General features: G+C 37.0%; 1 protein-coding gene across 2 annotated transcripts; it reads left to right on the plus strand.

The window, feature by feature from the left end:
• Positions 1 to 4,100: 4,100 nt before the first annotated feature.
• Positions 4,101 to 10,234, plus strand: slc34a2b (solute carrier family 34 member 2b). Of its 2 annotated transcripts, none has more exons than XM_046868944.1 (13): positions 4,101 to 4,190; positions 4,914 to 4,971; positions 5,054 to 5,176; positions 5,279 to 5,407; positions 5,665 to 5,808; positions 5,929 to 6,040; positions 6,252 to 6,447; positions 6,744 to 6,839; positions 7,141 to 7,261; positions 7,890 to 8,057; positions 8,557 to 8,673; positions 8,826 to 8,950; positions 9,033 to 10,234. In XM_046868944.1, the coding sequence occupies exons 2-13, from the start codon at positions 4,917 to 4,919 to the stop codon at positions 9,570 to 9,572; spliced, it is 1,926 nt and encodes a 641-aa protein (XP_046724900.1). In that variant the 5' UTR covers positions 4,101 to 4,190; positions 4,914 to 4,916; the 3' UTR covers positions 9,573 to 10,234. The 2 variants fall into 2 exon arrangements, with proteins under 2 accessions (XP_046724900.1, XP_046724901.1); XM_046868945.1 differs by having other exon boundaries at positions 4,122 to 4,200.
• The last annotated feature ends 6,147 nt before the right edge of the window (positions 10,235 to 16,381 follow it).

Below are 16,381 nucleotides of genomic sequence, written 5' to 3' on the forward strand. Positions count from 1 at the left end.
AGTAGCCTGAGTGGAATTCTGAGAACATATTTACATTACTGCTAGATTGTCATAGATCCAATTACCTTACTGTAAAGCTACAATAACACTGCAGTAATTGCATTGTAAAAACACAATAAAGTGTACAGTGTCTTACAGTTAACTTTACTAAAACCGGGTGATGATTTTTTTTCCCCTGAAGCAGCAAAGGGACCTTGTGCAGTTAACATTTTTCAGGTTTTATTACATTATATTGTCAATCAAGTTTTGGGTGCACAGCTTCAGTTCTATTTTGTGTTAATACAAGTTAAAAAAAGCAGGAAAAGCTGAGCATTGTAAGGTAAGATTTGAAAGCTAGCCTTTATTTTATTTCATATGAAAGCCATTGCACAGATTACACTAAATGAAGCTGCTAAGATATACATTGAGTAAAACATGGATAAAATTGCTAGCTCACTGTTAAATACCACACAAAAGTAATGTTAAAAGTAAACGTTTTCTTGTGCTTTTATGTTTTTATATATATACTGTATCTAACCACAACTGTATATTACTATTTATTTTAGTGTATCGAATTAAAGATAAAGCTCAGCCTAATTGTCAGCTAAAGTTTCATATACTAGCTAGTAAGATATTTTAAATATAGAACACATATTTTTTTTTATTTGTTTTTTGCACTATTGTGGAAAAATGATTCACTATTAATGTCCAGAACATTTTTGTCTAATCTTTCATTTTAGAAATTCGGTACTGTAAAATTTTGACAATTAGTCTTTATGTGGAGAATAATTGTAATAAAATGAGAAAATGTTATGGTCTGGTTGCTGCATTAGAAATTCAAGAACATCAAATTGACAAAAACCAGATTTGCCAGTAAAAGAGTTTAAACCTTTAACTATACACCATCACTGCTAGGTACTAACTTGAATAACAAGCACCGATTTGCATGTTGTTTAAAAATACTCTACAATCTGCTGTAAATATTAGTTTCACCAGCCAATTATGCTGCCAAGAAAATACTATGAACATACAAGGATGTGTTTTTAGAGTGCACCCAGTATCTCTGTGAATTTATGGTCCACAGTATTAGATAATGCACGCTGGTGTAAAATAACTTTAATGTCAAAAGAAAGTGTGCCAAAGAAAAACAAATTCAGAAGATAATCTCAGATATATCAGGTCAGTAAAAGTCCACAGCTGTGACTTGTGATTAGATCCGAGTTCAGATGTTGATGTTTTTGGGTCTTGCGCTCTCTCCAGAATAAAATATTTTGAGAAGACTCACTCTAGCATCTCTTGCAAGTCGCATGGGTGCCGACTGATTCTGCTTCGAAAGAAGACTTGGTGTCTGTCATGCAATAATTAACATAAGCTACTGATGAGGATTGATAATTACTGTAATTAGCTGATAAGGCCACACATGCATAATCCAAAGGGCATGAGAGCTTCATCAACTCCACTACATTACATCCAACATCAAACATCTGGGATTAATCAGCAACCCAACATAATGGCATGATTTCAGTTATAAAAACTAATTGCAAATCGATATAGTGCTATTTTAGTGTTTTGGTCACCCTAGAAATTTTACATATGAAAAGGTTAAGTAATGTCACACTGGATGGTAAAATGAAACTAAATTAAAGGGATCATTCACATGAGATTTTATATCTTAAACTGCTAAGCCTATATCAAACAAGGTTCTCCCTCATTTTGAAGCAGAGTATTAAAAAAGGGTCAGAGACAGCTGGATGAAATCCTTTTATTTCATTTTATTTTAAACATTGCTCATAAGAAGTGTCACCCCTCACACACAAACATGCATAAGACGTGAAGGAAACTCACACAGAGTGGACAGGGTGGGGTTTGGGAGATGAGCAGAAGAAGATCTGGAGTAATCGGCACCCCTCATGAGAGAAGCCGATAAGAGATGAACCCTGATCACAGGGTCCTGCAGGCAGCAGTGATATACCCTGACCTAAAAGTGAAACAGAACCAGAAACAGCTTCTTTGTGGCTTTGTAAATCACATTGTGCGTGTTTGAATTTTTTTTTTCTTCACATTTTCGTAATGGGTTTTTATTTACAGCATTTGGCAGATGTCCTTATTAATAGTGACCTACAATTCTCATTTATACAACTGAGCAGTTGAGTTTTAAGGGCCTTGCTTTAGGGCCAAAACAGTGGCAAATTGGCATTGCTGGGTATTGAACTTTTAACCTTTCAGTCACAAGTCCAATGTCTTGTGTGCATGTCAGATACATGCAATACACAGGAAGGAGGATTGAAATAGGGGTAATTATTATGGCAATAGTTATTATTATTAATAATAATAATTATAATAATTATAATAATAATAATAATATTATTATTATTATTAATATAATAAAATATTTATAAATGTAATTTATATATATATATATATATATATATATACAGTATATATATATATATATATATATATATATATATATATATATATATATATATATATATATATATATATATATATATATATATATATATATATATATATATATATATATATATATATATATTCCTAACTTACCATTGTATATATCCACCCGATTTCTGTTTATAGTAATAGCAATATATTATCTAATCTAATCTAAAAATTTAATATATACATATATATATATATATATATATATATATATATATATATATATATATATATATATATATATATATATATATATATATTAATATATTATTCATAAATATTGTGCAGTCTAAAAGTGATGTACTGTATAATTCCTTATTCACTGATATTTGCTGTATATCTGCATTTTCTAAGCTTTTGGATTTAATGTTTTTAATATTGTTATAATAAAACCCAATAAACAATTTCAGTCTCTCAGGAGTTTGTGTCCTTGAAGCATGTACACTTTGATAAGGTAACGCACAGGTCAGTAGGTATAATAAAGAGAGACTAAGATACGTAATTGTTGTATAATCTTTTATAAGCTTCAGCATTTTTATATATTAAATTATTAAGCAAAATTAAAAAAAGCATGTTCATTTCAGGGTTAATGCACCACTAAAACAAACAAAAACGGCAAAATATCAAAAAGAATTTATGTTAAATTAAAATATGGATGAAAGGTTTAAAGCACAAATACAATGTACCACAATAGATTTACATATTAATTCAGGATTCACAAATCCAAAGTGATGATAAAGATGTTGTGGAGAAACTAAAAGTAGCAGAATGACAGTATAGGTTCACAAATGTAATGTAAACAGGTAATGTAATATTTAAAGTGCACAAATATCACAATTGTAAAACATTTATGCAACCTTACACAGTATAATTACACACAAATTACATCAATAATACATGGACAGTCATGGACACTGATGCATGAAATGATTACTTCATCAAAATGTGCAGGTGCACTAAAATGGATAGGTGGAGCAGTGGTTAGATGTTGTGGTGGTACAATAGTTAAGTCCTTGAGTAACTGGTTATAAAATTGGGGGTTCAATCCCCATGCCACTGTTGGGCTTTGAGGACCCTATTTGCTCCAGAACTGCGGTACCATGACTCTATCTGCTTCAGGCTGCCGTACACTGACTGACCCTGCAAAGCAACCACTGTTGGGCCTTTGAGCAAGGCGTTTAACCCTATCTGTTCCATGGCTGCTGTACCATGGCTGACCCTGCACTCTTAATCCCCAGTCATGAGACAAACTGGAATATGTAAAATTACAATTTCCCTTTGAGATTAATAACAAATACTGAGGTTTTTCCTCCTGCTACCAGCAGAGGGCGCACTGAATTGTTCGAGAAGTCGGGCAATCATATTTCCACTAATAAACGACGGGTTTAATTGTTTTTTCCACTGATGAGACGTTTGCAAAAAAAAAAAAAAAAAATTCATCTTGCAGCGTTACAACATTTTTCGTTTATCACATCATTGAATCTAAACACTGTCCAAAGGCTCTTTATTGGCGCTCGTAAATCTATAACGTGCCTCCTCGCGGCTGCAGAGCGCGCGCTCTGTGATCTGCTGCCCGTTGTGGGGCAGAGGAGGGGTGAGGGGAGGGGGCGGGGGGTGTAGGTGAGGTCTCGCGCGTCAGGTGTGCTTTACATAAAAAAGCAGCGCGCGCCCGGACTCCTTCAGGTACCTCAGGTGGACTCCTGCTTCGCTGCTCAGGACTTAAAGCTCCTTTAAGCTCAATCCAGCAGGTAAGAACAGGTATATATAATATATAATAATATATACATCGTCTTTTTCTACAGTTTTTCTTTAATATCAAACTCACAAAGTAATACATACACACATATAAACATTTAGATATACACTTATTTATCCACTCAATCTGCTTCTCTGGTAACGATAAAGGTGCAGGGCTTCTTTACTTATTCCGTTTTAACTGTTGATCCACTTTCAATCTGTAAATATTCTTATAAAAAGGTGTATATGTGCTCAGGTAAACATTATTCTCACCTTATTGACTCATAAAAGCAATTCTGTCGGATTTGTGTGGGTTAAAAAGACCCTTTTTAAGGGTTTTCCTCATATCATATTCCTAATAATGCTGTATTTGTAATAATGCCATTAATCTCTATGCCAGTGGAAAAGCTGGAGTAAAAATAAATAAATAAATAAACAAATAAATACATAAAAAATTTAAATTAGATACAAATATAAAAAAAAACTAAATATTTTTAATTCTATCATTATTAAATTAGCTGTTATTATTATTATTATTATTATTATTATTATTATTATTATTATTATTATTATTATAGAATCTGTGATACAGTAACACATAGGCAGGTGTTTTATATTAACAGCATGACGTGAGAGACATTTTCTGAGGTCCGTAGGTTTCTAAAGACTACTGTTATGATATAAATATTTGTAATTTTATGCCTAATATATCCTTTTTTGTCACTATTCTCCAGGCAATGGCTCCACGGCCAGAAATTGGAAGTGAAACTTCAGTCTCTCCACCTGATCTTGGTACGTATCTTTAGAAAAATAAAACATGTTTTTCTTTTTATCCTTTTTCCTGCCTTCTAAAAATTTCTTCTCATTGATACAGACACATCCAAAGATGGGGTGGTGCTTCCAGCATACTCCACCGTGGCTCTCGTGGATTTGGATCCTGAATCGAGCAACCCATGGGACCTTCCCGAGCTGAAGAGTGTGGGGCCGAAATGGTCAGGTGAGCTGCAATGTCAGTTTCTGGTGCTTACGTTGAGGTTTGGGTGTAAAAGCGAGATGAGGATGAAACAGGATTTTGTTTGTTTTTGGATGTTCTGTGCAGAATTGGACACGAAGGGAAAAGTTCTCCAAGTCATTATGTCGATCGGAAGGTTCGTTCTTCTGTTTGGATTCCTTTACATGTTTGTCTGCTCACTGGATGTTCTGAGTTCGGCATTTCAGCTTGTTGGTGGTAAGTCGAGAACTTTTTGGGGATTTTGTTATTATTATTATTAAAAGTAAATGAGATAAATTCATGAGTCAGATGGAATGTCATAAGAGAACCATAGCTTGTATCTATCTACTAGTTATCTACTATAACTGCAACTGGTTAATGTGTAAAGTCTTGAAATGTTCTTATCTATTCATTTTCTTATACGTGCAGGAGTCAGGGCATAGGTGACATTTTCATCATGCAATATATAAATATATTTATATATATTTTTCTAGGAAAAGCAGCTGGAGATATCTTTCAGGACAATGTGGTGTTGTCCAACCCTGTGGCTGGGCTCGTGATTGGTGTCCTGGTTACAGTGCTGGTTCAGAGCTCCAGCACTTCTTCATCCATTGTGGTCAGCATGGTGTCATCTGGATGTGAGTGCACATTTTAGTTTTAGCCCAATGTTAAATCTAGTATATTATACACGCCTTGTGGTGAATGGTGTTCAGTATAACTTTAGCATGGAAGTGTTTTTTTTGTTTTGTTTTTTACAGTATTGGAGGTGCAGTCAGCGGTGCCTATCATTATGGGTGCTAACATCGGTACTTCCATCACCAACACCATCGTGGCTGTGATGCAGGCTGGAGATCGTAACGAGTTTCGCAGGTAGACATAGCATGGCAGATTTTTTTCTGCAAGTTTGCTCATAACTTGCAACCCTGCAAATCTATATTCCAAATAATTCCTAAAGTATTGCGAAATGTCTGAGATATCAGCCATACTTAGTGCAACTTCTTATTGTCAATTTTCTCCAATATCCTGCCCACAAATCTATGGACCATACACCAATCATATCTTTTCCATCTTTGTGTTCCAGGGCATTTGCTGGTGCCACAGTACATGACTTTTTTAACTGGTTGTCTGTTTTGGTGTTGCTGCCTCTGGAAGTGGCTACTGGTGTCCTGTACAAGCTCACCAAACTTCTCATCGACTCATTTAACATCCAGACAGGCCAGGATGCCCCAGATTTGCTTAAAGTCATCACTGAACCACTCACCAAGAACATCATCGAGGTTAGATGGAACTATTACACTGAAGGACTTTTAAGATTAATGAAGCAACCTAATTGTGACTTGGCATGATCTTAGATTAGACCACTGAGGCTCTCAATGAAATCAGATCCTTCTCAGTTGAACGTCCCCTGTGAAATGTTGCAGATTTTCCTCAGTATGAATTCTACACTGTAACTGATCTCATCCTGCACGTGACCCCCCCCCCTGTATTCTGCCCTGGTTAAATCTAAATAACAGCTTTGGAGTTTTTTGGTCTTGTGACTCATATATTTTTTTTGCTTCCTCCCTCTGTGTAGCTGGACAGTTCTGTCATCAGTGACATAGCCATCGGTGATCCCAGTGCAAGAAACAAGAGTCTGATCAAGAAGTGGTGCAAAAAGCAGTCTTTTGTGGTAAGAACTGGGGAATGTTGGAAAAATGGCAACTATAAATATCTTCCTGCAAATTCACACAGGAAAAAAAACCAAAGGAAGGCAGAAGAATCTGCAAGATAAAGGCGTAACATTTGACTTGTGTTAATATATAACAGCGTTTGTGCGCCACTGAAAGGTGTTTAAAGGCTTAAAAGCATGGAGATAAATACTGGTTACTAATATAATGTACTTTGGCACTGACTGCATTGTGTCTTAGCTGAACATATCCATGACATGATGACAGCCAGTTTATTTATTTATTTTCTTTACTATATTTCAGAATCTTGTGAATGTCACCGTTCCCGGAGAAGCAAACTGCACTGTCGGGGTCCCATGCTGGACGGAGGGCAACCAGACGTGGACACAGAAGAACATAACAGAGACCATCAACTTAGAGAAATGTGAGTGACTTGTCCTTTGTGGGATGTTGTATCAGCTGAAGTTGATTGTTGCCTTTCATCCCTGTGTACATACTTCAGACCATTAGACCGTGACTCCCATTAATTACTGCACCTTGAGGACAATGGTTTTCTTTCAGTGGCGCATGATTCGGCAAACATCTTCCCCGTTTTCCCCTCCCTCTCATTCTACTCTTACATGCTCAATGGAGCTATTCTTTTAGTTGGGCAGAACTACCTGGGGCTACCCGAAACCAGACAAAAAAAAAGGCCCAGCCAAATTGAGAAGAAGGTTTTTGGACAGGGGTCATGTTTGGAATTGACAGCGAAATTTAAGCCTCCTTGAAGTTTGTTGGTTGTAGTAGGACAATAGCATTTTAGTGAGTCAATGTTATTAAATAGCATCATTATCATTCAGTCCTGTCTGTACTAATTGAAGTGGAATTGGATCTTCTCGAAATGTGTTTATTCTATTGAAGAGACTGGATGTGTGTTACGACCTTCTGAAGATGTTTAACTACTCTTCAGAAATACATGATTATAAAAACTGATTATTATCATCATAAAATAAAAGCCCTTGAAAAGAAATGTACAAAGTGGATTTGAATGAAAATCTTCTCTCCTGCTTTAGGTGGTCATCTTTTTGCTTCGACAACTCTGCCAGACCTGGCTGTGGGACTGATCCTGCTCGCGCTGTCCCTGCTGGTACTCTGTACATGCCTCATTCTCATCGTCAAGCTGCTCAACTCCATGCTCAGGGGTCAGGTGGCGGTCGCCATTAAGAAAGTGCTCAACACAGGTGGGGCTCCTCAAAACATCAACCTGCATACTTTGCATAACTTGCATTCTTGAGGCAAAGTAGGATTTAATATAAAAAAAAATCTAATTAATTTGGATTTATTTAGACATAGTGAGCTTTGGTATCGATCGGGCAAACAACATTGGTGAACTGTCAGGGCACCAAATAGTTTTGTAAAGTAAAGGCAGTAAAATTCATGGATTAATGTCCAAATGGGTACCCTGTTAATGATAGTCAGCGCAGGCTTCCGCATCCTGATGTCTGATGAGTTAAACAGGTACATCATTGTGAACCTGGACTGCTCTACTTATATCTGAACATGTCATATGTCACCAAGAGTGTTCAGGTACACTTCATTCCTGATTACAAAGGAATGTGCTGGTTACACTTGTGCCTTTGTTGGATGAATCTGCAAAAGGTTTCCTTGTATTATCACTCCTGGAACAAATACATCCACAACCATGTGGTTTGATTAAACATGCCGGATTCCTGTTTGCAGATTTCCCATTTCCGTTTGCATGGGTCACTGGTTACCTCGCTATCTTGGTGGGAGCAGGAATGACCTTCATCGTGCAAAGCAGTTCCGTCTTCACCTCTGCCATTACGCCTCTTGTTGGTGAGTGTCATCTGAAACACTGCAATATTTATCAAATAATTGATCGGTCTATAAAATATCAGTAGGTCGTAGAATTTCTTCTTCAATGGTCCCAGTTTTATTCCATTAACAAATCAATGCAAAAGCCGAATTAACTTCCTGTTTCTTTTCAGGTATTGGCGTTATTAGCATTGAGCGAGCATATCCCCTCACGCTTGGCTCTAATATTGGGACAACAACTACTGCTATTCTTGCTGCCATGGCAAGTCCTGGAGACAAACTAGCCAACTCGTTACAGGTAAGCCCTCCAAATATCGCTCCCATTTGTATTGCACTCAATGTTATCATGCCAAACTCATAGCTAATGTCATTTCCTCCAGATTTCTCTGTGCCACTTCTTCTTCAACATCTTTGGCATAATGCTGTGGTACCCAATACCTTTAACACGCATACCCATCCGTCTGGCTAAAGCGCTGGGTGACCGCACGGCAGAATACCGCTGGTTTGCCATCGTCTACTTGGTCGCTTGCTTCTTTGTTATGCCTCTGAGCGTGTTGGGACTCTCCATCGCCGGCTGGCAGGTCCTCGTGGGGGTCGGCGTGCCCGTGGTGGTGCTGGTGGTCTTCGTGCTGGTTGTAAACTTTATGCAGTCACGCTACCCGCGCTTCCTGATTCCTGTGCTACGTAACTGGGACTTCCTTCCCCTGCCAATGCACTCGCTCAAACCATGGGATCGCATTGTCACCAAGGTGATGGGCTTCTGCGGGACACGCTGCTGCTGCTGCTGCAAGTGCTGCAAGAATGGAGAAGCAGACAAGAAAGAGAGCAATAAGAAGGGCTTAGAGATGTACGACAACCCCACACTTTCTGTGGACGATGAAAAAAGCCAGATTCAAACAGTGTCTGGAACAAGTCTGTAGCATTGTAACAAAATGTATAGTTATTATAAGACTCTATTACATAGAATAATGTAACATATGCTCTGCTTAAAGGGGCTTGATGTAGGCTGTGTAGAAGTTCCTGTGTGGCCTGAGGTGAATTGTAATCAAGGCTGCTAGATGATTCATTTAATGTTTCCCAGAAAGAACTTGTAGAACTATTCCAACAGCAGGAGATCCCAGTAAGCTAGGCCTGGAGACCTAGGTCCTGGTCCTGAAGAAGTTCTGCTGCAAATAGACTATGCTTGCTATATGTTTATTTTAGTGTCCTTTTGAAGCTGCTCTCATTCTTTGGATGTCTGTGATGTGCAATGCAAAATTAAAGTGCAGATGGCCTCTTATTAATTCGTACACAAGGATTTTGTTAAAAAACTATTTAAAGAGTTGTATTTTTACAATTTTAAACAATTCTATTTGTAAATAATTATTTTTGCTGCCTTTTGAAGCTTATGGCTTTTTAGGCAATGTTAAATATGTACCTTTATTATATATATATATAATGTGTGTGTGTGTGGGTGTTGTTTTTATGGATACAAAATATATAGAAAAAGGATCACTCCAAATGGTTTATATTGTATATATGGATTTTACACCAGTCGGAACTGTAAAATATGGTTTGTAAATAAATATGTAAAAAAAATCGATTGATGTGGTTCAATTGCTTGTGTGTGTATACATGGGTTTCAAAACAACTTATACAAAACATACAAATAAATAAACATGCACTTTTATAAAAGTAGTCACACACTATATTGACAACATTTTGTGGACACCTGAGTATAAGATTGACATGTGCTCTATTTTTAACATCCCATTCCATATTTTTTCCCATTTGCTGTTATATAAACCTTCACTCTTCCGGGAAGATCATTTTGGATTGTGCTTGTGGATCATTTGTGCTCTTTTAGCTACAATTGTGTGTCAGCCACAGGCAGGTACTGATGTAGTTGAGATCTGAGCTCTATAGCAGGACAGTCAAGAACCTCCACACACTCCAACCCATGTAAAGCATATCTTAATAGAGCTGGCTTTGTGCACAGAAACATTGCCATGCTGGAACAGGTTTGGGTCTAATAGTAAAAGTGAAGTTAAGAATTTCATGCCACCACATCCGAAGACGTCCTATACAATTGTGTGCCTTCAAATTTGTGGTAACAATTTGGGGAAGAACCACATATGGCTGGAATTGTCCCAATAAAATATCAGGACTAGACGTCCCAGTGCTATGTTTTATTTCTGTGTTTTAGCTACAAGATCAAAGCTTCGCTTGCTAGCTAGAAAGATAAAGATTCAGATAACAAACAACTGGTTACAGGAAAAGAAATCAACAAAATGTGGTGATGTGATGAAGCATTGTTACTGTAAATGAAGATTTTTTCCTTGTCAGAAAAACTTTCTCATTCAAGCGTCGGCACTGGAGACTCCTTTCAAGTATTCTTGCTCATAAATATCATGTATTAATTTGTCTATTATTCTGCATAAATCAGGTGTATATAAAGCCCCTATGAGTGGATACTCCAGTAATGATAATATGTTAGAATGTAGGCAGTTATCTAATTATCCTACAGGTCAAGAGCTTCAGTTAATGTTCACATCAAGCATCAGAAAGATGTGAAAAAATGTGATCTGTGTTTCTGTCGCATGGATGTTGGTACCAGATGGACCGTTTTGAGCATATGATCTTCTGGGATTTTCAGTGTCAGAATGGTGTAAAAACCAAAAAACATCCATGACAGTTTGAGTCGATGTCCATGAAATTTCAGATTCATGTTCTTTTCTCACAGGATTGGAACCCAAAGTGGTCTTCCACTGTTGTAAACCCATCCACCACAATCTGCCTATTCTCTTCTGATCTCTCATATATGCATTCGATGGATGTTTTTAGTTTCAGCACAATTCTGCATAAACTCTCGAGACTGATCTGAGATCAGCAGTTTCTGAAACATTTAAACCACATTTTAATGCAGTAAAAGTCAGGTTTTTTTCCCATTCTAATGTTCGAAGTGAACATCAGCCGAAGCTCTTGACCTGCAAGACCTTATGCATCGTGCGCAATCACGTGATTGGCTGATTATATAACTGCATAAATGAGCAGGTGTTCCTATTAAAGTGGATGAGGAAATGAGGTATAGTATTGACTTGGCACATTAGCACTGGCCCGTTTTATGAGAAGCCTATCAGTGGATATCTGATGGTGAAATCTTTTTTCCCTGGAAGAACTTTGCTCTGAAGAAGAAGACATGCTCTGGAGCCAAGTGAATGTCTATAAGCAAAACAATTACACTGAAAAGTTATAAAAGACAATATATAAGATTTAAACTTGTTTTGTGCAGTCTTTGTAAATTTTTTGGAATGCATGCACTTTATATCTTTATTTCTGAGCAGGTACAATGAACAAGTGCAAGTGCATATCACATTTCCTGGAAAATCAGGAACAAGATGATTTGACGATTGAATGTTATCACATTGTGTCAATAAGTGCTTTTGGGGTGCAGCTGTTCTCTGTATCTCTGCAGCATTTCTGTTAAATCTTAAAGAATGTGGTTCTTCATCAAACAGTTACCATAATGTTGAGGGCACATGATTGGAAAGGATGTCTTTGGATATGGTAGCATGAAACAATAAGTTGAACCTGTGCACAAAGCCGTGAAATGCTTTACATAGGTTCGAGTGGAAGATCTCCTGCTATGCAGCTTAAAACCTATTGAACACCTTTGGGATTTATGTTTCACACTGTCTGCACCCCAGACCTCCTCACCTTCTCACCTACATCAGTACCTGATTTTACTAACACCCTTGTGGCTGAATGAGCACAAATCCCTGTAAAATCTTGTTGAACATCTTCCCAGGAGAGTGGAGGTTAAATATAACAGCAAATAAGGACCAAATGTGGATTAGGATGTGCAAAAAGCGCATACCAATCTTATGCTCAGGTGTCAATAAAAATGTTGTCAATGTAGTGTACTTCCAAGGGCAAAAGGAACAGAATCAGGTTTACTGGTGAAGTATGTTGACTGTCGGAAATTTCTTGTCCTCCTAGACCGAGTCCCACTTTAGTTGGGACTTACACAATAAATGTAAAATAGTCTCTTCAAAAGAAGCCAAGACGCATGTCATGACATCGATGGTCTGACCACACCTTGCATTTCCTCCTGTTTTTATACATTTTGACCCTTAACATTGATAACTCCCCAAACCTGGATCCTCCTCAGTAACCATCAGTTATTACCATTATTGGAAATCTTCAGACGTTAAACCTTCCCCCAAGTATTTTTAACTATCATTAAGATTCAAATATTCCAACATTCAAAAGGTCAATTCTGATGACCATGATCCTCAAGATATTTCGAGAGGGTTGGACCACAAAAAGTGGGAAGTAAACCACTGTTTCACTTCATTATTTCACTTTGCTTGGTTGCCCGTACAATTTGATCATGCGTGAGTACTTAGCTATTTCCTTATTTCATAGATTATTCTATATTATTATTTTGTTAGCAATTTTATTACTTTGCATAAGCTCATTAGTATTTTTTTTAAATATATTCTTAACTTTATTACTTTGATGGTTTTAGTAGGCTGCTTAGGCTTTCCACAAATGGGGTAGATTTCACTGAAGAGGTATCATTCCCTTTTTTGGCCTCCACTTGAGGCGAGCTTCACGGAAGACATGTTCTCCATCCCTTTTTATGGCATTTATAATAAACTTCCTCGTTCAGGATTCATGCTGTTTGTGTGTAATTTCAATCTGTGTTGGGTGGAGCCCTGTTTTTTTATGTATGGTGAGTGTTATGGGCACTTTCCTATGGGTTATGTTTATTAAGCATAAATAAGCTACTTTTTAATCCTACATGACACACACAAGGAATTTGGTTCCAGCTGTTGGTGACTCTCAAAAGTACACACATACATTTAGCTTAGACTATACAAAACAATATAGACAATACAAGACAACACAGACAATATGAGACAAAATAGACAATACGAGACAAAATAGACCATATGAGACAATATAGACAATACGAGACAACACAGAAAATGTGAGACAATATCGACAATACGAGACAAAATAGACAATACGAGACAAAATAGACAATATCAGACCGCACAGACAATACGAGACAACACTGAAAATGTGAGACAATGTAGACAATATGAGACAACACAGAAAATGTAAGACAATATAGACAATACGAGACAATACAGACAATATGAGACAACACAGAAAATGTGAGACAATATAGACAATACGAGACAATACAGACAATACGAGACAATGCATATAATATGAGACAACACAGACAATAGAAGACAATATAGACAATATAGAAAATTGACAATCATTTGCTGAGTATCTCTTAAAATAAATAAATAAATAAATAAATAAATAAAAAGGTGTCAATTCCGAAATGCTATAAATTGGAAGATTCGGATCCAATTAAATATTAAATATTTTGAAGGCAATTAGAATAATCGTTTATTTTAGTGACTACTAGAATTCACTTCAAAGTACTGAGCAGGTCAGAGTCTGTTTATAAATCGATAGCTTCTGTTACAGGAGAGATAGATGGATATATCAAACGATGGATGGATAGAGAGATAAAAAGACAGTTATAATTGGAAACTGGGACATACCACAGATACCGATATTTTCCAGAGTCGACGCCGAGTCTACAATTATCCCCTGTTAAGTCATATCACAGAAAATTGGTCTTGTTTATTGCAAAACATTTGATTGCTTTGATTGCACTTTGACCTGTGCTATATATCATTATATAATATATTATCTGCTTTTCCGATTCTTTCTCAAGATGGAGACATATTGCTCATTTACAACATAATTGCAATCCTCCAGGACGTCACACAGAGCGACTCGCTTTGTTGTCAGAATCCGGAGGAGCTTTAAAAAGACATCACACGGTGGAGGTGAATCTCTAAATCTGCAGCGTAGGCAATTTTTACGCTTGTCACATAGAAAATAACATGCTGTTGTAGTTCTGATTGATTTCTTTGGCTAGTTAATATTGTTTTCGGATGTTAGGCATCGCAGGCTTTCTAAAACTAAAGGGCATTACTCAAAATCTTGAAAATATGATCCTACATTTCAATGACTTTCAAATGGGAGGACATAATGCACCTTCGAAGAACTCTGGTGAGGGCCAGTCCCATTTATGGTCAAGTTAAGTTTTCAACTCAGGTTCTAAGGTTTCAACTTTGGACAATATTCCCGAAAAAAACATGACTCATGGTCTTGGAACAAGCACACTAGTCTATTCTTGTGTTTATCAATCCAGAAGCTAAACTGGATCTGTCATCTTACCTCGCCCTCCAACTTCCTGGTTTAGTTCCAGATCTGCTGCACAGAGCCTACCTTCAAGCAAGGATTGTTTTAGATTGAAAGTTTAAAGGTCAGATCCATTTCAAATGTGGTCCTGACAATTGATCCATCAACAAATTGATGAATCTGATCCTCAAGATCCTCAAGATAGCCATCCAGCTAAGTGGATCCTTTAACTATTAGTAGGTAAGATTTTGAGAGGAAATGTCAACTCTGGTCCTGCACATCAAATCTACAAAATTATTGATCTTTTCCAACAAAGGTCATTCCAGATATATGACTTGAGATTGACTATCCAGTAAATGTTACTTCCAGATGTGTTCATACAGATTTGATTTGAATCTGGTCTTGGAAACTTTTTCAGATCTTGAGATCTTGTGTCTCCTCTAGTTCATTCCAGATCTGTGCCTTGAGATATATCTTTAAAGAAAGTTTCTTTTAGTTCCAGTTCTTCTCATGGAGACCCCATGATAGAAGGGATTGTGATGAATGTGTTTAGGTTAACGTACAGAAAAGTAAGATATGGTAATGGCATGTTGATTTGGAGATAAAAGTGGGCTGATGGTAAGCAGCAACATACAAAATGTTCAATAACATGGCCAATCTGGGACAAAAATAATTCCAAATGAGCACTTTAAGATAAACCTGAATAAAATGACAGATCTGCTTTGGTGGAAAATCGTTCAATCGATCCATTCTAACCAATGGGGCTCCAATAGCAATGTGGTCTTTTCAAAGTCTTGTATGAACAGCACTACAAATTCTGCAATCCCAGCATGAACTTCAAAACCTTTGGATTCCAGGCACCAATGGTAGACTCTCAAGCAAAAGTTCTCCACAGCACAAAGCAAATGTTTTTATTGTTGTGCAGACCTAAGACCTAAATGACTGTTATTTGTTGTTGAATGAACCCCTTATGGACAAAAATAGTACTTACACGTGTTTTTCTACACCACCTCAAACGTAAATTACAGACATTCGACACTGATCTGGTTACGGTCGGGACCTGGGGAAGGAAGACTGGATGATGGTCTGTTCATTCTTTCTGTCAGAAACCCAACAAACCACGGCAGCTCCTGAACTGCGAGTGATGTCAGAAACCGGCCATGAGGGCTGACGTCCTCCCGCCTGTGAATTTCCACAAAATCAGTCAACACTGATTGAGCACAATAGTGTCTACATGCAGCCAAAACAACAACAAAAGACACAATGGCGCATTATTATTATTACTACAGTGAAGCCACACCGAAGCGACTGAAACAAACATGAAGTCTGAACTTTATTCTAGTAAATGTAAAGTCAGAGCAATGCTGACTGGTGTTTAGCACAGGAAGACAAAAAACACTGACATCATGGATACATCGCTCTGTTATCTATTGTTCAGACTCATTTATTCAAACAGTGTAAACATGCCTTAATTTTACCTTCATGGAAATATCTATATACTTCACCAGGT

This window comes from Silurus meridionalis, chromosome 16 (assembly GCF_014805685.1).
Source record: "Silurus meridionalis isolate SWU-2019-XX chromosome 16, ASM1480568v1, whole genome shotgun sequence".
Taxonomy (NCBI): domain Eukaryota; kingdom Metazoa; phylum Chordata; class Actinopteri; order Siluriformes; family Siluridae; genus Silurus; species Silurus meridionalis.